Raw genomic sequence first — 26,265 nt, 5'->3', positions numbered from 1 at the left:
CTGCCCTAGGACTTGCTAGTCAAGCTCCAAAGGGACAACCACTTTAGCAGGGATGCCTGCCACCTGCTAAGCTTCCTGCTGCCTCCCCGTCTCAAGGGCCTGCCCCGTGGCAGTGTGTGCCCATTTCACAAGGAAGAACCTGGATCCCAGTGTCGCTACCTGCGTTCTGATGTTCGGAAAGCTTGACCCCCAGGGACCCTCACTACCTCCATGATGGACTCGGGCACAGAGCTGCACTCCTGGTAGCCCTCCTCAGACACCAAGGAGACCTGCCGCAGGTCTGCTAATTCTCATTCCTTCCTCTTGAGGCTCCCTGGTGTCTTGCCTTCCCGTGCTGACTCAACAGAACAGTTCCCTAGGCCACCTCCCAGCCTAGAGGCTGGTGCAGCTATTGGGGAGCTGAGGAAGGCCTGCCCAGGTCCCACCTCTGAAGGGCCAACTCGCCTGTATGATGTTCCCATCAGCCCCCTGAAAGACAGGTTTCCTAAGCCACTCCCAAGGGGCCAGCCACAGCTAATTAGTATCTCGGATGAAGTGGCTACTTATCACTAGCCCCAGTCACCCCTAGCACCCCAGCTAGGCAGTAACCCCCTTTTACAGCAGAGAAAACCAGGGATAGGACAATAGCTCCCAAGCCCAGAATTCTCATCTACTTGGGGACATCACCTCCTACTATGGGAGACGCTTAAATCAGCTGTCCCCTCTAAGTCCCTGGGTGCTGGCATGCTAAGGCCAGAGGCTGGGAGAAGTGGATAGGTGGTAGGCAGTATGTCCTGAGGCTGCTGAGAGTGGACAGGGTCCTACCAACCGCCCAGCGTCCAAAGTCTGTCACTCATGCACCTGGGCTGCAGCGGCCACAACCGCAGCCAACAAGTCAGCAGCAGAGAGTGTGGAGCTGCAGAGTGGGTCCCTCGTTGTTCCTAATTAATTTTCCCCACCCTTCCGATATGCGGAATCGCTCATCTTTTGTTTTGCTGGGACTCTGTGCGGAGATGGCAGATGATTCGTCTCAGACGTTAATCTTGAGTGGGAGAGTGAGCGGGCGCACAGCAGCCTGCTTGAGAGGACAGAGGCAACAGGGAAGCAGCAGCTCCGGAAAAGAGACCGAAGATAAGGATAGGAAAAGGGAAAGGAAATGTGTGTTTGTGCACACACATGTGTGTGAATGCGCGTGTGTGCATTTGTGTATGTGTCCTTAAGAGTGTACCTCCCGAGTTCACCTGTACATGTGTGCATGTACATGAGTAGATCATGAGTGTGCTTGCTTGTGTGTGTGTGTGTCCTTGAGAATCCACTCCTATCAAGCATATCAATTTGAATGTGTGTGACTGTGTGCCTATTTGCACATCCCTAGTCCAGCTGTGCATGTGGACACATGCGTGTATTTGTATGCACTTGTGTGTACAGGCATGTATGCATATCCTGAATGTGTACACAGGCTTGTTTATTGACTATATTACATATGTGTAGGCCTATGTGGATTGAATGTACACATGTGCGCAGATATGCACAATCAGCTCAGTAGGGTCCAGAAGCCAAGGACTGTCTTTCCCTGTCTCAAATACCATTGTAGACACAGTAAGCCAGGCCTGGAATGCTGAGTACCAGGAAGGAGAGAGAAAAGGGTGAGCCACAGTGGACCCACTCACGGGTGACAGGCAGGGTCTCTGGGGGCCTGAGCTGTGTCATGTGCTGCTGGCTCCCATGTGGCTATCACAGGTTGCCCTTGTTTTCCTGGGAAGAATCTAAGCTTACCCAGTCATGGTGACAGCTCCCTGAACAGACATGTGGCTCCTGACGGCATGTGGGTTGAAGACACAGATAGACATTACTGGGGTGGCCTCACTGGCACCCCTGTGGCTCAGTGCTCAGCAGCTGCCTCCCCTCTCATATGCAGAATCAGATCAGCCACAGGAGGGTCAGGATGCAAGAGCTGAAGCCCCCCCCCCATTCTGCTGTCCACAGGGACCACCAGAGGGCAGGCTAGTGCCAGGGGGAGGCTACCCACATCAGCACTAGCTGAAGTTATCACCCTGCCTGAGCAGAGCAACCCACATATCTGCCTCCTCCGGGCGCTGAGATCACAGGCCAGTCAGTCCCTCAGTATCTCTGCACATCCCCAGCTCACCCATGACACAAAAGGGCATAGTCCCATCTGTGCCATCAGGACAAAGATCAAACTGAGCAGTTTGGGGAAAGCCACCAAGTACCAGCCTGGGTGCTATGAAGGCCATAACCTCAGGCTAACGCCACCCAAAGATTCAAGACAGTCTAAGACAAATGTTGTGTGTGGGGGGGGCAGGGACTTCATGGGAACAGTCCTTAAAGTCAGTAAGACAGCAAGAAGCTACCAAGCCAAGGAGGAGAACAGGTGTGTGGCATACCTTCTTCAAGCTGGAGGGGGGGGGGGGGTTCAGTAAAAGAGTGGACCACAAAGACCTCACCCTGATAGAGTGCAGCATCCTCTACCAGAGACTCCAGAGCCCAGACCTCCAGCAATGGGTCCTCAGCCCACAGTCAGGGTGTCCCAAGCCAAGACACCAATGTAAGGTAGCTCCTGCTGGGCACACTCACAGACTGAGGCAGGCAAGTCCCTCGGAGAACATCACAAAACCAGGCAATACCCCAAACTGTGCTATGCACCAAACAGGGCTGTGCTCTTCCCCTGGTGAACGGCATTCATGGAGCCCTTCACTGTGGCTGTCCTGAGGGCACACAGTTCCCACCCTGGCCCAGCTCCCCTTGATCCTTGTGGGGCTTTCCTTCGTAGCAAATCAACGTACTTCCCAAGTCTCAGCGCCTTCTGTAAAATGAGGGAAGCGGAGGGAACCTCACTAATTGTCTTGGGGGCTGTGATAAGACAGACAGACACACACAGCTGTCACATCAGCAGGCTTCCCTGAGCGCCATCACAGACAAAGTTCCCAGGCTGCTCCATTCCTGCCCCAGGCTGTGCAGCAGGCCTACTTAACTGTACAAACTAGGAGAATGGGACAGAAAAGATGACATGCGTGCCCACCCCGGGCCTGCTCCCAGAGGCCACCAGGCACTCGCTGTCCCATGCCTGAATGAAAGAGTGTTATCTGTGGCTATCCACTATGTAAAAGCAACTCTCATTATCCCTGGCCCCAATACCGTGTGGCCACAGCCAGCAGCATGATGAGACACCAACTGTGTGCCAGGCAATGTCTATATCTGGCCTCTTTGAATGCTAAGGGCAAGGGGACTCCTTGAGACACCATCTCACAGAGCCAAGGTTCCAGCCACTGCCACATTGCTAGCAGCCACACACCAGGCTGGGTTCTCTGCAAGCCCAGCCTTGCAGAGCTGGCCCTTGAGGCCCTGGTTCCTAGAGACAAGAGAAATCCCCTCCTTGGGCCTCAGGGGCCAGCCCTGACAGGAGACAGCCCAGCCAAGCACAGAATCGGTATCTGAGCCCAGCCTCCCAGGCGCAGGCCCGGCAGCCGCTTCCCAAAGTTCGGTGTCTCAGCAGGTTTAGAGCCCTTCTTTCAAAATACCAGAAGTAATTAGAGCAGATGGGCCTGCTGCGTGCCAATTCCACTCTCTCCCTCACTCCTTTCTCTCTCTCTCTCTTTTTTAAATCAAGGCCGTTTTTAGTTAAATGAGAACAAAAAAATGCATCCAAAACCCATAAATGAATAGGGTATATATGCAGGATTAAAAAAAAAAAAGTAGGATCTTGCAAAAACTGACTCCGTTCTCTTCCTGGAGTTAGTTCCGCCCCAGAACCACTCTAGGTGGTGGACATATGCCTAGCTGTAGCTGAGGGGACCAGCAACAGTGTCCAAAGTCCCACAGAGTCACTATGTGCCCTGGAGGGAGGGAGGGTTTCCCCAGATTTTTGCTCCTTCTTTCCCTTCCAGATGTTGGAGGAGGACAGGCCCAGGTCAAGGGCACAGGGAAGCGGGCATCCGGCCTTGGGTGGGGGGTGTTAGGAAGAGTGGGCAGCGTGTTGAGACAGGAGGTGGTCAGTCAGACCATGGTGTCCAGAGTCCAGCGTGGACTAGGAGCCTAACGAGTGAGGAGTTGGTGTGGGCCTGGGAGGAGGCCACAGAAAGATGCACGTACACACACCTACACACACACACACACACACACACACACACACACACACACAGGCAGACAGGCCAGGATGGGGCTGCAGTGGACCTGGGAGGAGGCCACAGAAAGATGCACACACACACACCTACACACACACACACACAGGCAGACAGGCCAGGATGGGGCTGCAGTGGACCTGGGATGAGACCACAGAAAGATGCACACACACATGCACACACACACACACACACACACACACACACACACACACAGGCAGGCAGACAGGCAAGGATGGGGCTGCAGTGGACCTGGGATGAGACCACAGAAAGATGCACACACACACACACACACACACACACACACACACACACACACACACACACAAGCAGACAGGCCAGGATGGGGCTGCAGTGGGACCTCACTGCAAAGACCACTCCCACTCATGCATTCATCCATTGGAGAAACATTTATCAACATAAGCCAGGTTCCGTATCAGGCTTTGAAGTCAGAAATAGAGATTATGTGTGAAAGCGGTACCTGGTTGCAAGTGTTCCAGCAGAGATGATATCGAAGAAACCAGTTGTTAGGGTAACACACAACACCCCCATCCTGTTCTGAATGAGCTGGTTGGGTGAGGGGCAAGAGGAGACCCAGGCCCTTGCAGAGTCAAGGTGTCAGAGCAGAGCACAAATTTTCTCTTCATGGTGTCTGCCAAGGGGTGTGCACAAGGAAAAACACAAAGTGGGGATCCCCCACACACCTCACATCAAGCACCACCATTCCCAGCAGCTCCAATGCCCAGGCCTGAAAAGCCAGCAGTAAGGTTCTGGAGGGGATGGGGCGCGGGGGGGGGGGGGGGGGCAGGGAGGGGGAGAGAAGACCCTGTCAGCCAAGGAAGCACTTGCCAGGAAGAAAAGTTCACACGTTTGATCACACCACAATCCAAGCTTCTGTTCATCTCATTGGCTCTGTGAGTGAGGAGAAGGCAGGTCAAGAAGATGGAAGGCAATCTGAAAGGTGTCAGGGACCAAGGACTCATCCCCCACTCAGAACACACCAGGACTCTCCAGGGAGCGGTAAGAAAGAGAAAATCAGGGCTGGCCGGGGGTGGGGGGAGTGGGGGGGGGGGGGGGGTGGGAGACAACCTGGTGATAAGGGAACTTGCCTAGCATGCATGAGATTCTGGGTTTCATCCCCACATCACCCAAACCAAAAGACAGACCACCCCTGCCCTAAATAATTGACTAGGCAAAAGGCATAAATGCTCCAGAAAAGAGGAACGTAGGCGGCCAGCAACCATGGACCCGTGCCAAGCCCCACCGCAGCACCAGCACCCACCCAAGAGTGAGTAAAGCCTAAAGCCTTATGGTACCAAGTGTTGGCAGGGGTACAGGTAAGCGGCTGCCGGCGGGGGACATCACTTGGCAAGCTGACTTTGCTGAAGAGAACACAGGGCTGAGGAAGTGACTCGGTGATGGGCTAGTGAAAACATGAAGACTAGAGTTCGGATCCCCAGCACTCACATAAAAGCGGGAGGGCGCAGGAGCTCCACACAATCTCTGCTTGCTTACAGACCGCTCATGCAAGCAGATCACCCCTTGTCAAAGCCGCAGGGGCTCTCATATTGCACCCACTCTGGTGATGACATGCTTATCACTGCCCCCCCCCCAATGCTGTGTGGTCCACTCCAACCCCCTGTTGGCACAGCCATGGCCTCTGAAGCTTTGAAGAATACCTGAATGCCACACACCAGCCAATGTGTCCAGGGAGGGAGAAGCAATAACCCTGCCACTCACGTTCTGTTTAGTTTTAATCAAGAACTTGATAAAGTCATCTGGGAAGAGAGTAGCAATGAGGGACTGACTGTAGATTAGGCTGGTCTGGAGCGTGTCAATAACCATCAGTCAGTCTGTCCCATCATAAGCTGCCCTGGGGGTAGCTGACCGGTGCCCAGAAATTGAGTGTGTCCACTTCAAACCTCAAGATACACCTGAGGAGATTTCATCCCACACACCTCACCCAGGTCTGGGTGGAGTCCATAGCCAGGCCACAGGGTTCTTAAGCTATGAACACATGTGTAAGGGCTGGTTTATTCCACTTCCATGTATGTGGCTTCTAGCATCCCAGAGACACCAGCTACAGTGGGTCCCTTCTCCACCAAGGGACCTGGAAGGGTAATGAACATCCCTATCCTGTGACCTGTGACATCATCACATTCCCTGGCCATACACAGGCCTCAGGAAAGCTCTACAGCTTGGCCAATGCTTCTGCAGCTCAGTGGCAGAGCTGGGATGTGACAGAGGCCTCACTAGCGGAGGCATGATGGCTGCCCCCAGGGCCTCCTGAGACAGAGGATAAGGAGGGTCACCTGTAACACAGCTTAGGGTGAGCATCCCTCTGTACACCCACATGCGCACAGGCACAGAGTGGGACTGGGTCCATAAAGCTCTCTTGATAAAGAGCCACAGGGAGGCAGCAGGTCCCAACCATCCATCTCAACAGTGGTCCTCAAGCACTCCCTCCCTGGAGGGACACTGAGGGAGGTGACTCTGGAAAGCCTGGTTCCCAATAGCTTGGAGGAAAGCAGGGCAAGGCTGCCAGCCAAGGACCCAGGGGTAGAGGCTCTGGCTGCCCAGTCTGTGGTTTCTGTCTCTTACTGTGACCCACCCAGAGCCTGGAAGTAATGCTACAGTGCCCAGAAGCCTGGCACCCTCTCCAGCCTCGTGGTCTTTGCCTATAACAAACCACTCCCTTCCCATCTCCTTAGCGCTGTGATCTCTTCAGTTCTCTCCATGGGTGCTTCCCCCACACCCCAACTCCCAGGACTTCTTCCTGAATCATGGGACAGCAGCTGACTGCCATCTGCCACCAGGGTAGGAACACCAGACAGCAGTACCCACAATGGTTGGGTTCTCACCATGCCCACAGGGGCTCAATGGGTGCCAGGCTCTCAATCAAGACTCATACTGTTGAACCAGGAGAATGATTCTCAGGCCTCCATGCCCCCTGGGGCATCCAAGTGATACTTAGGAAAATACTGCATGATATCAACTTCAGAAAGGGCAGAGCTCACCAGGAGCCTGGGGCACCTCTGCCTTGGTAACCCTGGCTGAGCCATATGCTTACCTGAACCTCTTCTTGCCCATCTATAAAATGGGGGTGGCTGCCAGGCTAACCCTCAGCTGGCATAGAGCTAACACCCTTCTGAGGATGCGTCCTTGATCATGTGTTACAAGAACCATGTATGGCACCACTGATGGCGCCTCCCTTGTTCCTTCATCCAGACAGACCTCAAGCCCCAATATAATGCAGCGGCAGCATCTTCCCATGACACAGTGGGACCAGAGAGGCTGCCTAGAATGGTGCTGCCTTGATTGTCTCAGCCCGTGTTTGAGACACACTGCCAGAGACCCAGCTTCCCCTGCGTGTGGATGTCAGAGGGGAGGGGACCGCTCTCAGGACTAATTCTGCGACACCGCAGAAGCAGATCCAAGCAATCGGCTCCCAGCAGTGGAAGGTGTGGTGAAAGCCCGTTTATCAGGCCGTGTGTCACCTGCTCCCAGCCCCAGGTGACATGACCTCAAGGAAACGAGCAGAGAACTCTGAACACAGAATGGCCTTGGGACTGTTCAAGTCACCAGGCCAAGCACAGCCAGGCTGAGAAATCTAAGTGCCCCTCTCCCCCAGCCACACCTCCTTTAGTCCCAGTACTACAGCCCATTCCAACAGGAAGTATCCTGGGTTCCACCATGCCCTTTCATGAGCACAACTGCACAGCTTACTGCCCCCCACACACCCTGTTCATTTGCTGTGCTGGCCAGCCTGTGCTCCCGCTGACACAGGTCTGGGGTCAAGAAGAAAGGGCCCCTTGATCTCTGGGCCTGGGGGAAGCCAGGAACTAGAGAGGCTAGTTTTCAATGTCTACATTGAAAGCCACAGTGGGGGCCACTGGTGGCTGGAGCTCAAAGCAGCTGGACAATAGCAGAATTGGCAGCTGGCCTCACCCAGGCATCATCCTCACGGCCAGTTCAGTGATGGGGTGTGACCTCCCTTTGACAGAGGACCACACACCCTAGTACCGAGTCACCCCGCTGATTATCAAGGGGAGCTCTGAGGAGCCTGGCTGCTGAGTGGGGGGACCTTGAGAGCCCTGTCTATATCCCCATTCCCCTCACCCTCATTACTAGACCATATAGGAAGGGCATCCCTAAGACAAGCAAATAAAACAGGTCTCCAGTCTCTGAGCATTATGGCAACTCAGGGGAGTCCTCTGACACCTTACAGCCACCCACTGGAGGAGGGGAGGGCACACTGCCACCTCCACTCTGTAAGAAAGTGAACTAAGGCAAAGAGAAGTCACCCAGTGATACCCAGGATCACACAAAATGTGAGGCTAAAATTAAACTCAACTTTTTTGGTTCCCAAGCCATGCCTCTAATCTTTACCTTTTCTTAAGGTGGGATTTGTGTGTGTGTGTGTGTGTGTATGGTGTGTGTGTAGTGTATGTAGTGTGTGTGTATGTATGGTTGTGTGTGTGTGTGTGTGTAGTGTAGTGTATATAGTGTGTGAGGGTGTATGGCGTGTGTATGTTGTGTGTGTGTATGTGTGTGTGTGTGTGTGTGTGTGTGTGTGTGTGTGTGTGGCAGATTGTGAACCACAGAGCAAACAGCTGATCCTAATTCTTGACCTCATACACACAGCCTCCACATCTCGCCCTGCTGGCCCCACCCCACCATTGCCCTGCCCAGACTGTGCCAGCCTCAGTTGCCAAGCCTTTGCTCACACCTCCCAGATGAGCTGTTGTGTGAGCAGCCTTCTCCAGACTGGCCCCCGTGGCCTGCCAGGCAGCCTCAGCCACCTTCTCACCTCCTTGCCCTTGATTTCAAGTCCCTCGAATCCTTGAGTGCCAAAGAACCGTCACAGACACCAGTAGAGTACATCAAACCCTTGAGCACCACAAGCCCCGGGCAGAAACAGCAGGCTCCTCCTGGAGAATGGGTCAGGCTGGCACCTCCCCTCTCTCCTGGGCTTTCTAAGATCCAGACAAAGTCCTTAACCCACCTCAGCCTCAAATCACCAGGGGTCATTAAACACGCCAGCCCTGGGTTTCCCAGATGTGCTGTTTGCAAGGCTCTTCACCCTGCAGGCACCTGTGTCCCCAGTCAGTGCCTCTGCCTCCCTGTCTGTGCGAGTCCTTGTCTCCCCCTGAGGCTGGGGTCATCCACCTCCTCTGGAGAGCCTCCTCTTACCCAGCTACCACTTCACACCCTATGGCCACTCAAGGGTCAATAGATTTATCCACTTGCAGAAAGTAGATAACACATCAGACCCATGAGAGTATTGTGGAGGCTTTGGTCCATGGACCAATGACATGATGCCATAGCCAGCAGCATCACCACCACCATCTTATTCACCATCTGCTCATCATCACTACCACCATCCTCATCACCACCAACATCATCACCATTATCACCATTCTCATCATCATTGCTGCCATCATGACATCATCATAACCAACATCACTATTATTACTACCACCATCATCACCATCACAACCATCATCACCATCACCACCATCACAATCATCATCACCATCACAATCATCATCACCATCATCACCATCACCACCATCACAACCATCATCACCATCATCACCATCACCACCATCACAACCATCATCACCATCACCACCATCATCACCATCACAACCATCATCACCATCACAACCATCATCACCATCACCACCATCATCACCATCACAACCATCATCACCATCACAACCATCATCACCATCACCAGCATCATCACCATCATCACCATTACAACCATCATCACCATCACAACCATTATCACCATCACCACCATCATCACCATCACCACCATCACAATCATCATCACCATCACAACCATCATCACCATCATCACCATCAAAACCATCAAAACCATCATCACCATCACAACCACCATCACCATTATCACTATAAATTATCACCCTCATGACTACCATGGTTGTCAGCAGCAACACCATTACAGTCAATACCATTGTTACGGACACACACAGACATCACAAAGATAGTCTGGACCCCTGGTCACCTTGAGCACCACTCAACCAGGTGAGTTCTGAGAGAAGGCCCAGTGGGTCACTGTGTCCCCATCAGAGTAAGGATTCACTACACATTGTTTTCAAACAGCTGCCCTCCTCAGCAAAGTGCGTAGTGAATTCTCCTGAAGATCCAAAGGGCCTTTCTTCAGTTAGGTAGATCCCACAACCACACTCCGTTCTGTGGGAGGACAGAAGACAGGCAGAAAGGGAAGCTCCCTAGTGCTCGAGGCTCGTGTTTGATGTTTGAAAGCCAGGGAGTCCCTCCCCTGCCTGTCTGAACCTCAGAGACAGCCGGAGACAATAGCACCTGCCTTCATGTAAAACAGTATATAGCGCAGAGGATGTAAGTGATGCTACCATTCCTTGACTCCAAATGGGGAAACTGAGGCCCAGGGGTAACAATGACTTGCCTGAAGTCAGACAGAGAGTGGGAAGGACGCAATCAAATCCCAGATCCTCTGTCTGCTTTGTACTGGCCCTGAGCCTCAGCTTTGGGTCCCCACCACCCACTCTCTCAAGGTAACCCTGTAACCAGTGGTGAAGTTGGGGGAAGGGTACACTCACCACGGGGAGCCGTAGATCCTGAAGCCACGCACAGTGACCTCTGAGTCCTGCAGGTAGATGCAGTTGGTCAGCAATGACTGCACATTCTCATAGTTCTCCGGCTTCAGCTTGGACACAGATGGGAAGTAGTAAAAGTCCTGCTTGATAAGGTCAGCCATGAACTCCTGGTCGAAGGTCAGCTCGTGGTTGCCCGCAATCACGATCTTGTACTCGTAGGGCAGGCTGCCTGTGGGATGGACACGCACAGAGCAGGCTGCTGGCAGCCCTTCTGGAAGCTACAGAGCCACCAAAGGAGAGAGCTGGAAACAGCCACTATAATTCCTCAGCAAGGATGTCCCCCTGGCCCCATCCTGTGCTCCAAATAAGAGGAGGCAGCCACCCCTCTGATCACAGGCCCTGGCTCTGCCTGCCTAGGCCACCACGGACCATCAGTCCTTCAGCACAAGGGCAGGGTCCTCTCTAGCACCTAAGCCACAAGCACCAGCCTCACCCTCTCTGTTTCCAGGCTACCACCAAGTCTCTCAGCCTCTCTCTCTTGGGCTCCTCAGCCTACACATCCCAACAGTTACTGCAATTTCTTTGGAAAACCCAGGTTCAGAGACGCTATACTCAGGGAAAACCCCAGTGCCCAGCAGCACCAACGTGGAATTCACAGTCAAAATAACACTATGGGTTGGACATCTGCAAAGTTCACATTGAGAACCACACAATCAAGTTACAAAAAACAAGCCAGGTGGTGGCGGTGCACACCTTTGATCCCAACACTCAGAAGGCAGAGGCAGGCGGATCTCTGGGAGTTCAAGTCCAGCCTGGTCTACAAAGTGAGTTCCAGGATAGCCAGGACTACACAGAGACCCTGTCTCAAAATAAATAGGTAGATAGGTAGATAGATAGATAGATGATAGATAGATAGATAGATAGATAGATAGATAGATAGATAGATAGGTAGATAGATAGAAATAGATAGATAGATAGATAGATAGATAGATAGATAGATAGATAGATAGGAACAAGTTACAAAAAAAAAAAAACAAAGAGGGTAACAGCCTCAGAGGGACAGGGCAGTGCCCACCTACAGCCATTCTCCATGCCCAGGCTCCACACTTCTCAGCCCTCTGGGCTGCTCCACTCAGGAACTGTGACGGCTTGGGAAGCCCTGGCTTAGATAAAAAATGAGATGTTGGGCTGTGGAGATAGTTTAACTGATTGTTTGCTTTGCTGCAGCGCCAGAACCCATGCTGTTGTGTTGTTTTTAAATCCAGGTCTGGTAGCACACACACAATTGTAATCCCAGTTCTGAGGAAGTGGAGAGAGGTCGGTCCCTGGGCTCACCGGCTTGCCAGTCTAGCCCATCTAATGAGCTCCAGGTCAATGATACATCCTGCCCACAAAAAAATTTAAAAATCAAGGCAGAGAATGCCAGAGGAATGACTTGGAGACTGACCTCTGGCCTACGTACACACACACACACACACACACACACACACACACACACACACACACACACAAATGCAAATTTGTAAATGCAAATGCAAATACACATGCAACCTATGTGTGAGCATTCCCAGAAGAACCAAGTTTGGTCTGCTGCCTGTCTTCAGAGTAACCCACACTCAGGATCTGGAATCAGTTCAACAACCCTGTTGAGACTTAGCCGCCATATGCATTCTGGGAAGAAGGCTGGTCCCAGCTTCAGATGAGAGCCAGGACAGGCAGATCAGGCTTAGGGCCTTGTGATATGTGATACCATGTGACTCCACACACTCACTGCTGCATAACCCAGGCAAGACAGAAAGGTGAAAAATTCAGGGGACAGGGGAATGGGAAGGAGCCCCTCACCCATCGGGTCTGCTTAAAGCTTCTTGACAGCTGAGCATCAAGGTTGCCCACAGAATCAGTGTTCCCTCCACATAGCTATACTTCAAATCATGTTAAAGTGGCAGCAAGCTGTGCTCAAAGCCTGTGCATGTGATCTGGAACATGCCCTTATTTCTTTCCGTGTGTGACCTGCAGTTTCCTGGGAATCTCACTAACAAGGCGATTAACTTTGTTCACAGTGAAAACAACTCTCAACTCCCTATGTAACCCTTGTGACCCAGGGCCTTACCTTAGCAACCATAATCCTATCCGCTGTATTTCAGAAACCACCCTCTGAAGTCAGAGAGAGAGAGAGAGAGAGAGAGAGAGAGAGAGAGAGAGAGAGAGAGAGAGACCCTTAGAAGCCTTTGGAGATGCAACTTCAGAAGCCGCTAAATCATATACATGACTACCACCAAGACAGTTAAGGTCAACTCACTCTCTCTCCTTCCCTCCTCCCTCTCCCCCACTCTTTTCTCTCTCCCTCTCCATCTCTCTGCCTCCTAGCACATACCCACACCTGGGGTACAGTATTGCACACTATCTTTTTCCCAAGTTACACACCCCTCTCTAATACCCATACTTAAAACTGTCAAAATGTCTTCTAGGGGCTGGAGAGATGGTGCAGCAGTTAAAAAATGCTTCGGCCCTTCCAGGGAACCTCAGTGCTGTCCCCAGCACCCACATCTGGAGGCTTACAGTTGCCTATGACTTCAGCCCCAGCGGACCTGATGCCCTCTGCTGGCCTCTGTCATTGCTGCACTCACATGCCCATAGACACACTCTCAAATCTCCTAATAAACACGGACTTTGCTCTTCACTGACTCATCCTGAAGTTCTTTTCTGTATTTTGCCTGAGCGGAAAGTTCTTAAAAGGGATTCTCCAGCATGAACTCCCCAGCTTCCCCTGACACAACACAACAGTCTAGAATTCAATGACAAACTTTCCCAAGCCCGCCTACCTGAGACCTATACAACCTGCTCAGCCAATGCCTGACAGTCAAGGCAAAGCGCTGTGTACAGCCACTGACTCTCTGTCTGGTGAGAGCAGTGTGGCAGTGGGGGAACCCAGAGGTGCTCACACCCCTGATTTGTACACTGACTCAATGCCCCCAAGCCTGTTTTTCAGCTCTGGGAAGCCATGGTAGCAGGACAGGTCTGAGTCCACAGCTCAGTTCCACCATTAACCCCCTGTGGGGCTTAGCACCCCACCATGCCTCGGTTTCCTCACACATGAGATGGGAACAGGAACACTTGAGAAATCTCTGGCAGCACAGAACACATTGAATGAAAATGGACAAAAACTTTTGAATTCAAAAGGAAAAGCAGATTCACTTCTCTGAGCCAGAATTTGTAGACGCTACAAGTCCTATCCCTCCTCCTCCCAGATATATTTAACCTGGTACAACTTTGCTTTTAAATTGAATTTGTTGCCAGAAATAAAAATTTGAGAGATTCCCAATAAAACTTCACTTATTATTTCATTATTATTATTTCATTGTTATTAATGTGTGGTGCTCCTGGTTCAGTCATGAAGTATTGACTATGACAGGATGAAGACACCCATTTGCTCCAGTCCCCACAGTCCTATCATCTCAGAGTCCAATTCACTCATTTTGAGGTGCTGTCCACTGACATAGGCATTTGGAGCCCTGGCCTGGGAGTTTCCAGTGAAGCTGGGGAGATGGGAGCCCCCAAGCTCAATCCTGAGGTTTACTACAACCTAGCCCCTGGTGGAAAGACCCAGAATCAGGAGAGTGAGCTCCACCCATCTCTGTTCCTAGAGTAAGTCTGGTGAGTACAGCCACCTGCAGCATTGTAGTTGAGTGATGTGCAGGTGGCTGCCAGAGCTGCGGACAGAGTGGACAGAGCGGTAGAGAGGAGCAGGATAAACCACCTGCCCCTGGATAGTTGCCGAGTGTCATCGAGATCTTGATTCCCCACAGAGCCATCCTAGGTAGATGTCATCAAGTCCACTCCATATCTGAGGGCCTCGGAGCTAAACCCAGGAGACTGAGGGGCTCCACGGCTCAGGTGCAGGGGCAATGTTACAAGTGCTGACCAACTCGGTACCTCTGGGTCACTGACTCAGAGTCCTTCAAGGCCACCAGAGTCAGCCTGGGAGCCTCACCAGCCCTTCCCTAAGTAAAGGACAAGGACCGGACCAGATGACAAGAGAATCCATCAGGATGGACAGGGGGACACCACTAGCTGCCTGCATCCCTGACTCATCCTAGCTTCCACTTCTCACCACCCATCCATCCCACTTCCTGTGCCCGTGAAGCTGGGGGCGGAGCCATGCTAATGGATTCCTGTCATGTCTCTAACTGGGGGTGCTACTTAAGCAAATCAGCAAATTACACCAACTGCACAATTCCATTTGCTTCTGCAACGGTGACTCCCTGGGGGGCTGGGTGTGCGGGAAGCTGTCCGCTCCCCTCAGAGGTTCCCACCAGCAGACAAGGAGAGCTGAAGAACACAGTCTCCAGTGATTATGACAGGGCACAAAGAAGTACCTCCCACACCCAGGCCAGAGCTGTACCTTCCCAGGGTGGAATACCTATTCCCATCAACAAGATGGAGGTCTCACTATGAGTACATCTGTCTGGGTGGTCAGTTGGACTTGGCAGTTCACCAGCTGCCTGTGACCTCCACAGACTCTAAGCGTTTTCCTTCCCTTTTGACATCTGAGGACGTTGGTTTGGCTTGCCTAAGCCTAAGACAAGTCAGCAACTGAGGGACTGAAAAACATGGAGGGCAGCAGACACGTGGCACATATGACAGCATGGAGGTACATTCTGAGCTGTCATGCCACCTGGTCTCTCAGCAGGTGGGTGGGTGAATGGGTGGGTAAGTAGGGGGAAAGGTAAGAGGATGGATGGATGGATGGATGGATGGATGGATGGATGGATGGATGGATGGATGGGTGGGTGGGTGGGTGGGTGGATGGATGGGCAGATAGATGACCAAATAAAATGAATGAGTGGGTAGCTGGTGGGTGAATGAGTAGCTGGATGGATAATTAGGGGTGGACAGTGAATGGATGAGTGGGTAGGTAGGGAGTGAGAGGGAGGATGGGTGAGTGGATAGGTGGGTGGGTGAAAGAGTATATGGTGAATGGTTGGATGAGTAAATGATTGGGTGGTGGGGAACATTGTAAGGGTGGGTGATTGAAAGGTGTATAAATGGATTTTACATGCATGGGTGGGTGGGTGGGTGGGTAGACAGACAAATAGTGAGTGGAGAGATGGGTGAAGGGATACATTTATCAGTCTGTCCACCCTGAGATAGCTCTGACTGTTTCCTTCCCATCAAAATGATCTCCATCTTTCTGGATCCTCCCTTCCCTCCAACTGTTCCTGCCAGGGGATAGCTTTCAGACTTCCTTCCTTCATCCATCTTAACCGTCCGTCTGTGGCAGATGGGAAGAATGGAGGCCGAACTAAGGCTCTTCAATGGCCTGGTCATCGCTGACTTGGGCGAAGCCCCCTCCCCTGTTCTAGGGTTATGACCCCTTGTCATGGGTTTGTCCTCCAGTCCCACAACCCAGAGCCTCTCACCAATCTGAGTGTGCTTAAGATTCCAGAAGCTCGTGGCAAAAGCATTCCTGGGCAGCACCACCTTCCCACCCTCTACCTGCACACAGAGAAGTGAGTATACCTCACCCCAGGGCCCAGCCAATGCAAACCCCTGCCTTCCACCCACAGCAGACAAGAGGTCTGACAGCCAGGGAGCCTCCAGTGCCCAGAAAGGAGCATGACCCCCAGGGGCAGAGATGTTCCACAAGCATAGGTGGAAATGATTAGGACACACCATCTAAGACAAGGTCACCCTGTCACCCTGTGGAACCAGGAATGGAACATGCAGGAAGCCATAAAGAGGCAGCCATTGGAAGGTCTCAGCTGGGGGCAGCTCGAGGGAGTGGGTGGCTCAGATAGCTGCTGGTCAGGCTCCAGGTGGCAGATAAGTCCAAATGCCTTTTCTTCTTCCCTGTCTTCCTCGGCCCAGAGGCAGCTGAGGCTTTGGTCAGCCCGTCCAAATGCACGCTAGGCCAGAAGCTCATGTTCTTCATTGACGTTGGACTCTTCTAGAAACTCGAGTCCAGGCCTTCTGTGCAGCGGCCCCTGGAAGACTTTCTTCTAAGGCCCCAAAGATGATGATTGGAGCAGTTTAGTGACCTGCAGAGGTCCATGCCCTTTGCGGGATAGTGTAGAAAGCCAAGCCTCAGGAAGGACACGGAGTTGCTGAAGGTCACACAGTGAGACAGTGGAGACCTAGGACTTGAACCCTGGCCTCCTGCTCAGACAGTGTCCTGATGACAGTGTCTCAGTCCCTGTTCTGTTCTGTGAAGAGTCACCATGACCAAGGCAACTCTTACAAAAGAGAGCACTGAATTGTGGCTGGCTTACAGTTTCAGAGGTTCAGTCCATGATCATCATGGCAGGGAACATGGCAGCGTGCCGGCAGACATGGTGCTGAAGAAGGAGCTGAGAGTCCTACATCCTGACTTGAAGGCAGCAGGGAGTGACTGGGCCTGACATGGGCTTTGTAAACCTCAAAGCCCACTCCCAGGGATGCAGTTCCTCCACTGAGGCCACACCTCCTAATCCTTCTAATCCCATCAAAGAGTTCCATTCTCTGGTGACTAAGCATTCAGATACGTGAGGCTATCAGGGCTATTCTTGCTCAAACCACTGCAGCCAGTCTCTACTGGGATGAGTCCCAGGGTGGTTTCTGAGAGACAGGAAGGCCATGGGGACATTCAAGAAGAACAGGGCAGTGGTTTGAAGAACATCATCAGCCCCACAATAGGAGGCAAACCAGGTGGCCTTGCAGGGTGCATAGGAATGCTCAGCCCCAACCCTTGACCTCAAAACCAGCCTCTACCCCTGGCTTTTCGGAACTGGTGGGCACACCCTAGCATGTCAGCATGGTGACACTCAGCTATCCACCCAGAAGCTGCCTTCCTCTTCCAGCTCTCTTGAGAGCCTGGCATTTGCTAGCTGCGGGTTTCTCAGTGAGTAAAGAGACCATGAACTGTCAATCAGGAGAGTAGATGAGGATGACGTGTGATTTTTCCTTTTCACTTGCCAGAGGCATGGAGTCCAAGAGCACCTACACAAAGCTTCCAGGGACAGCCGGCTGGGGTGCACAGAACCTGCTGGGGGACCCCTGGGGGAGCCTGCTTCCTAAGTCCTGACATTAATCTCCCTCCAAAGACGTTACCATCCTTTACTGCTAACATGTCCCATCCCAGAGGAAGTACTGCCTCCACACGGCATGATCTCCACACTCAATGAGAGGCTTGCATATATCTGAGCTATCAGTGCTGGTCCAGGAGTGGCGCATTGCACCCAGCAGGAGTTTTACTGTGCTCTAAACACAATGACAATGAGGAAAATACCCACTTACTGCTTTTTTTCCTGCCCATTCCCCGTCTCACAGAACACAGCAGAGGGGGGGCGGGATGAAGGGACGGTGTAATGATCTCTGATTGCATTTTTAGTGCGTCGCTGACAGTTCTGTGTTTAGATGCTTGCCAATGTCTGGGAGATTCAAGTTAGCAGACGGATGAGCGTGGTGCACAGTCTAGGGGAACACTGGGAAAAAGCTAGCTCTGAAATCAGCAACAATCTGCCAGCGACCACCAAGTCATAAGGCCATGCACGCAGTGTGGACTATGTAGGCCAGTGATGTAAGGAGAAGGGAATCCCATTTGTGACCTGGACAGGCAGGAGAGCACGAGAGACAGAGGATATGCCTGCAGTCCTTCAGTGACCTCTCTGGGCCAGGCACCAGGATTAGCAATGTATACTTGATGCATCTTGACATCCTTTGCAAGCAAGGACCATAGTCCCCAGCATGCAGAGGAAGGCAGGAGGGCGGGTACCAGGCTGTGGAGTACAATCCCATCTCTACCTCCCATTGGCTGGCTGATCAAAGAGGGGCCTTCAGCACCCTCACCTGTAACCCGGATGCTCACTAAGCTCATCGTGTGCCAGTGAAGACACAGAGTCACAAGTTTTCCCCAACTTGGTCTATCAGCCGTATAAGACAGAAGTGCAAAGGGCACGCTTAAGTGCAAGAAGCATACCATGCCGCCCCAGGACCCACAGGGAAGCTCAGCCTGTCGGAGATGAAGTAGAAATGTGGACAAGAGTCTCAGCAGTGGCTCATTCTGGGGCACAGGAGCTGTTCCTCACAGTATGGCACCTCGGGTAATCAGCGTAAGTGGAGAGACGTCCCAGCTGAGAGCCCCACAAAGGGGTGGTGTGTTTGGTTTGCCTATGGAAGGCTGCTGCTGAACCTGGCCAAGTCCAACCCTGCAGCCGGTGAGACTCCAAGGTGTCAATATATCAGAGCACAGAAAAGCCGATCCTGGACACATCCTGGACATCAGCTGATTGTATCAGATCTCAGGGTTCTCTGGGGAATTCAGTACTGTAATCCACCACTCAGCCCAGAAATGGGAGCCAAGACAGTGGAGGTTAAATCAGAGGCTCCCAAGAGTCCCAGCATTGCCCAGGGTACGCAGAGGCTCAGGGACCCGCACTCACCCTCAGCTTCCTGCTGCAAAGCCATCGCTGTGGGTGGAGGTGGGCTGGTACAGCAACCACTCTTCTCGACTGAAGGCTGGCCCTACAGCAGGCACCAATGGCTCGTGCGGGTCCTGCGTGGGATGCTTCTGGAACCACTGTGCCACACTCGTGCCCATATTTAAAAGGCAAATGCGGTTTTTCTTCTGTTCCGCACTAATAGCCCAAATGTTTAACTTTCCAACATTTGTTTTCCCTGGGAAATGTTTTTCAAACAGGGACATTCAGTCCTAGCCATCTTCAATTGTAGGTTTCCAGTGCTACCACAGTGTGGGCCACGTCAGGATGAAGGGTGTCTATGCTTCTACACCCCTTCATAAGGCTCCCCACAGATGGAGGGAGTCTGTGGGCCCCCTGTACCCCCAGGAGCCATGGCCCAGGCACATTCACAAAAGACCTATGGTGGTCTCAGGAGAGCTGGTGTCCTCACTGGGTTTCCTATTGCTACGATAAAGCACAGGCTAAAAGCAACCTGGAGGGATGGGGATGGGGGTCACCTGGCTTATGTATCCTGGGTCACAGTTCACTGAGGGAAGCCAAGGCGGAAATTCAAGCAGGGCAGGAACCTGGAGGCAGGAACTGAAGCAGAGACTTTGGAGGGGTGCTGCTGACTGGCTTGTTCTCCCGGCTTGCTCAGCCTGCTTTCTTATAGGACCCTGGACCACCTGCCCAGGGGTGGCCCCTCCCACATCAGTCATTAATCAAGAAAACGCACCACGGGTTTTCCCATAGACCAGTCTGGTGGGGGCAGTTTTCTCTACTGAGGTTCCCCATTTCCAGATGTGTCAAATCAACAAAAAAGCCAACCAGCACAGTTGCTGACAGTGGCATTTGTGTGAGACTGTGGTGGCCACTGGGGCTGTTCTGTCCTGACTCCCCATCCAATCGGACGCCTCACCTCTGGGTCACCTGTATATCCTGATCCATGCACTTCAGACACCCTTTCCTTCCAGCCCCTCCTTCTAATTCATGCTGTGTCCATCAGCCAAGTGTTGCTCTTCCCAAGCTGCCTTCCCTGTGCAAGCCCTCTCCAGCCATTCCTGGGACTGGGCTTCCACAACAGACCCACATCTCACTCCTTCAGAGATGGCTCCTGCCCAATCTTGACATGCCCAGTGCAGGGTTGGGTATCGAGTAAGGGCCTGACACACATGAATGAACGTGCTATTGCCATCCCTATAGAACAGATAACAAAAGCCAGCAAGGTCAGATGAGTTCGCAAGAGTTTCCCCAGCGAAGGACCGAGGGCATTCCAGAAGGTCAAATGGTGGCCACAGATGGTGAGCACCATGGCTAAGATGTGCTTGGTCATTCTGGTGGCAGTCTGGAAAACATACTAGTTTCCATTCTAGAGGTAGGCATGAAGTCCCATGTGGAGCTGGCACTGTGAGGCTAGAGAGAGAGAGAGCCTAGGGCTCAGGAAGAGGAACCAGTTCAGCTCTGCAACTATCTCACCTTGCAATCTTCCAGAGACTCTGTTTCCCCATATGTCGCATTGGAGATGGAGCAAAGATCCTGAACTCCAAGGACCCTCTCAGCTCCCTGAGACCCTCCAGGCAGGTGTATAGGTGGAGCAGGCCAACTGGAAGGACCGAAAGGCCCTTCCACAGGGCAGGACACCTGGCACATTCATGTTCTTCTCTGCTGATGCTGACACTCCCTGAGCTTAACAAAGCTCAGCCAAGGATAAAAGGCAGCTCTTGAAAGCACAGAGGTCTGGAAGCTACAAAGACACATGAGCAGACCACCTGGGCTGAGCCAAGGAAACCACACAGACAGCAGGAAGCAGGGAGCAGCTAACAAGCTGTGGCCACAGCCCTGGAGAGCTGACCTCAGACCTGGATGGGGCAAGGTAAGGAGAGGGTGAAGAGAGACGCCAGGATGCGCCTCACCAAGCCCAGGCAGGTACACACCTTGCTCCAGGGGAAGCAAACAAGAAAAGAAAGCTGAGTTAACTCAGCATCCCCACCCCACATCATCCAGGGCCATTTCAAACTCTCTATGAAACAAAGCCCAGTGTGGAGCTTGGAACTCAATAGGCACTCAGTGTGTGTCCCTGTTCAATGGATGCTGAGGGTGATGATACTGAGCTGCAGCAGCTACACACACACACACACACACACACACACACACACACACACACACACACACACGACAGTCAGCTGCTTTAGGAAATGCAAGATGCTTCACAAAGCACATCCAACCAAGTCCAAGACAAGGACACAGAGGCCCCATTTCTAAAGCACCATTGCTAGTCATAAGATGCTAAAGTGATACCGAAATTGGAATATCAGAAGTAGCAGTTCCCGGCTGTGCCTTAAAGAGACAAGTGCTTCCTAAGTCTCAGGATACATTCTGGAAGAGGGACAGAAAGATTGTAAGGGCCAGGGCATCGGGGAGTTTGCTGGGAGACTATGTCTCCTAGGAATATCAGATGCTATACCTATGAAGTCTCACCAATATGGCTGCCCAAATGTGAGCTGAACAAGGACGACACCAGTGGACACCTCAAACTGGATGGGGAAAAGCCCACGGGGCCTCAGCCCTACACAAAGAGCTGTAGGCAACCGAGGAAAGCTGTGAGCGGGAGAGGTGGACCTCCCCAGGGAAGAGCACCCAATTGTTTGTCCAGTACTAAATAGTCAGCCCTAAAAACATACACATAAGGTTATATTTAGGAATGTGTACAGATATACATAAATGCATGCAATAACAATTAGTGAAAAGAAGCCCTGAGTTTGAAGGAGAGTTAGGGGGTGGGGTACGTGGGAGGAGCTGGAGGAAGGGAAGGGGAGAGAGAAATGTTGTAATCAAATTATAATCTCAAAACTAAAAACATAAGTAAAGGTGCTTTAAAGCAGAAGCCGGGGGTGGGGAGCATCGGGAAGGGGAGGTGTCACGCAGGGACCACTGCCTTGATCATAAGCCTCGGGAGACTTTGGGACACTGCCAGAAAGCAAACACCATTTCAATTAAATAAGAAGTTCATTGTCCACTTTGTAACTTCATCCACAGACAGACTGACCTCTCACTTGCCTTGCCTGTTGCTCAAAAGCCAGAATGAAAGCTGGGCATGGTGGCACACACCTGGATTTCCAGCACTCAGGCATCGGATGCAGGAGGATCAGGAGTTCAAGGCCATCCTCCGCTGCATAGGAAATTTGAGGCCAGCCTAGGTGGGATGGCTGGTCTTCACTGTCAACTTGATACAATCTAGAGCTGTCAGGCTGGCCCAGAGGCAAGTCTGTGGGTGGTTATCTCGCTTACATCAATTGAGGTGATAACACCTGCCCACCCTGGGTGGCACCATTCCCTAGGAAGGGGACGCCAAGCTGCACAGGAGTGAAGAAAGCGCACTGAGTAGAAGACGCACATGTCTCTTAGTCCATTGCCCTCTGCTCCTGATGGGAGGGAATGGGACTGGAAGCTTCAAGTTCCTGCCTTGACTTCCCATGACAGACTGTCACCTGAAATGGTAAAGCCCAAAGGGGAAAAAAATTCCTCCCTCCAGTGCTTTTGTCAGGGTATTTTATCTCGTCTGCAGAAAATGAAATGAAAGCACTTGGCTACATGAGACCGTCTCCACACAAAACAAAACTGATCACACTGATGTAAAGACAGGTGGACCATGAACCTGCACTGGCTGGTTCCTCGGTGGTTCTGAGGGTCGAGCACTCGGATTGCTCTGAATCGGGTTCAAAGGTGGGTCTTGGCAGCATCATTCACCTGTGTTTTGTGAGATCTCTCTAGTGTTGTGGATTAAGTACTTAATAAATATAAACTTCCCTCTTAGAACTGGCTTTGCTGGGCTGGGGACATGGCTCAGTCAATAAAAAAACTCACACAAGCTTAAGGACCTGAGTTTGATCACCAGAGCCCATGTTAAAGAAAAGAAGTGGGGGAGGGGAAACAGTTGGGCGTGTGTGTGTGTGTGTGTGTGTGTGTGTGTGTGTGTGTGTGTAATTCAGCACTGGAGAGGCGGAGTCTAGGGAGGATCTTGGGCTCACTGGCCTAACTAGCAAGCTGTAAGCCAGCTTCCAAAACAAAGTTGATAGCTCCTGAGGAGTGACACCCAAGGCTGGCCTCTGGCCTTCACACACACACACACACACACACACACACACACACACACACACACACACACACACACATACACACACATACACACACACTCACACACACATACACACACACATACACACACACACACACACACATACACACACACACACACACACACACACACACATACACACACACACTCACACACACATACACACACATACACATACACTCACACACACATACACACACATACATACACACAAACATACACACACATACATACACACAAACACACACACACACACACACACTATTTGCAATGATGCTTTACAGTAAAATATGATCCATTTTGGAATAACGTTCCATTAGCAGATTAAAACAATGTGTCCTCTATGGCTTTGGGTGGAATATTCTATCAGTGTCTTTTAGGGCCATTTGATCTACAAGGTAATTTAACTCTTGTGTCTTTTGGTTGAATGCTGGTCTGGGTCATGCTTCTCCAGGTCTCAGAGAAATAAGGGGGAACAAAAAGACCAAAATCATCAAGAAAAGAAATTATAAACATTAGAAAAGAAATAAATAGTGAATAAAGGAACAGTACAAGGGATCAAGGAATTGGTTGTTTGCAAAGATGAGTGCCACAGGTCTATTAAGAAATATTTTTCAGAAATTATACTAGAAGACATGAAAAAAATTCTAGATACATGTGACGTTCCAAAATTGAGCCAAGAGGATTGAAAACTACTAACAAAGAGGGATAATAAACAATGAGATTGAAACTGTTATTTTAAAGCACCTCCCAATAAAGAAATGCCAGAACTGGGTAGATTCACTGCTGAATTCCATTGAGCCTTTAAAGAAGAATGGATATTGCTGGGCCTCAAACCCCTCCACAGACCAGAAAGGGATGGAGTACTTTGAAACTTAATCCAGGAAAACAGTGCTGCCTTCAGACCTGTGATGGTTGGAATAGAAATGGCCCCATAGGCTCATTAGGGAGTGGCACTACTTGAGAAGGATTAGGAGGTGGACCTTGTTAAAGGAAGTGGGTCATTGCAGGGTGGGCTTTGAGGTTTCAGAAGCCTAAGCCAGGCCCAGTGTGGCTCTCTTCTTCCTGCTGCCTGAGGATTCGGATGTAGAACCCTCAGTTCCTTCTCCAGCACCATGTTTGCCTGCAAGCTGCCATGCTCCCAGCCATGATGATAATGGACTAAACCTCTGAAACTGTAAGCCAGCCCCAATTAAATGTTTTCCTTTAAAAGAGTTGCAGTGGTCAAGGCGTTTGTTGGCAGCAATAGAATACTGACTAAGCACCCAAGCTGGATACGGGCAACACAGTAAAAAAAACTATAGACCAGTATCCTCAAAGATGCAAAAACTTCTCAATGAAACACTTTGCCAACTGAACCCAACAGCACACTGAGATCATGACCAAGGTGACTCATTCCAGGGTGCAAGGATGGTTTGACATATGCAAATGAGTTATATGCATATGACACAACACATAAAAAACACATAAAAAGAATCAAGGACAAACATCACATGACCATGTCAGCCACAGAAAAGGCTTTTTGACAAAATTCAATACCCCTTCATGATAATAGCTCAGAGGGAGCTAAATAAAGAAGAAACACACTTTAATATAATCAAAGCTATATAGAGCACATGCCTAGCCAATGTCTTGTTAGACATATTCAAATAGGTGAAAACAGAAAAACTTTCCTTGAAAACCATGGAGGAACAAGACTAAGGTGTCCACTCCTACCATTCCTACTTTTAGCCATAGCACTCAATCTAGAAGAATAAATAAAGGGGCCAAAAATAGGCAACAAGGAAGTCATGTGATCCCTGTTTGGAGCTGGTATCTACTGCACCTAGGGGTAACTAAATACTCCACAGGAGACTCTTAAAACTGATGAACAAATCCAGAAAGCCAGCAGGACACAAGATCAACTTGCAAAAATCAGTAAGTGGGGCTGGTAAGTGGGCTTAGTGGCACTTGCTGCCAAATCTGAGGACCTGAGTTCAGTTTCTCACAGATTGTTCCTCTGACCTCTGCGTATGCACCATGGCAAGCATACACAAAAAAATTAATAATTCCAAAAGTATTTTTTAATCACTAACTTTTCTATACATCAATAATAAATGTGCTGAGAGGAAAAAAAACAGGAAAGCAATCTTGTTCAATAACCTCAACAAAATACCTAGGAAAAACCAAACGGTACATATGAAAGACTTCAGCAATTAAATCTATAAAAGCAAGAAACTGAAGAGGACCTGAGAGGATGGGAAGATCTCCCAGGTTCCTGGACTGGGGGAATTAATATTGTTTAAATGATCATATTACCAACAGCCATCTACAGATTCAATGTAATTCTCATCAAAATTCCAATGACATCTGTGGTGTTTGTGGGTGTACCTGTGTGTGTTCACATGTGCAGGTACACATATATGTGAACACACATGCATGTCCATGTGCATGTAGTTGCCAGATGCTGATGCTGAGTGTCTTCCTTGATCACTCTCCATCTTGTATTTTGAGGCAGAGTCTCCCACTTGAACCCAGAGCTCACTGAACCAGCTAAACTAGCCCTCTTGCTCCAGAGATCCTTTTTCCACCCCTTGAGCACTAGGAACATGCGGACCACACAACTTGGCATTTATGAGGGTACTGAGGATCTGAACCCTGATCCTATGCTTGCACTGGAATCATTTCAAACATGATGCCCTCTCCCCAGCTCATGTTACCAAAAGCAGTCTACAGAGTCAGTGCCATCCCCATAAAGACTTCGATGACTTTCTTTATAGAACTAGAAAAGGAAATCCTGAAACTCATATGCCAACACAAAAGACAGAGAGCCAAGGCGCCATAAGCAAGAAAGGCACAGCCAGGGGCAGCGTAAAACCTGACTTCAAACCGTACTACAGAGCCCTGGTGACAATGGTAAGCACTGGTACAGACAGACCAGTGAGCCAGAGGAACGTCGGAAAGGCCCTAAATGCAATCTACGCAGCTGC

General features: G+C 50.9%; 1 protein-coding gene across 3 annotated transcripts in view; it reads right to left on the bottom strand.

Moving 5' to 3' along the window:
* Mpped1 (metallophosphoesterase domain containing 1) overlaps positions 1–26,265 on the bottom strand; it is a 77,855-nt gene that overhangs the window by 11,855 nt on the left and 39,735 nt on the right. For all 3 annotated transcript variants that reach the window (XM_036208405.1, XM_036208403.1, XM_036208404.1), the window contains one exon: positions 10,730–10,955. In XM_036208405.1, coding sequence (XP_036064298.1) covers positions 10,730–10,887 — 158 coding nt within the window. In that variant the 5' untranslated portion in view covers positions 10,888–10,955. The remainder of the gene's footprint in view (positions 1–10,729; positions 10,956–26,265) is intronic.

The sequence above is a fragment of the Onychomys torridus genome, chromosome 16, assembly GCF_903995425.1.
Source record: "Onychomys torridus chromosome 16, mOncTor1.1, whole genome shotgun sequence".
NCBI lineage: Eukaryota > Metazoa > Chordata > Mammalia > Rodentia > Cricetidae > Onychomys > Onychomys torridus.
Note: the sequence above shows the minus strand (reverse complement) of the source record. Positions and strands in the feature narration are given on the sequence as shown.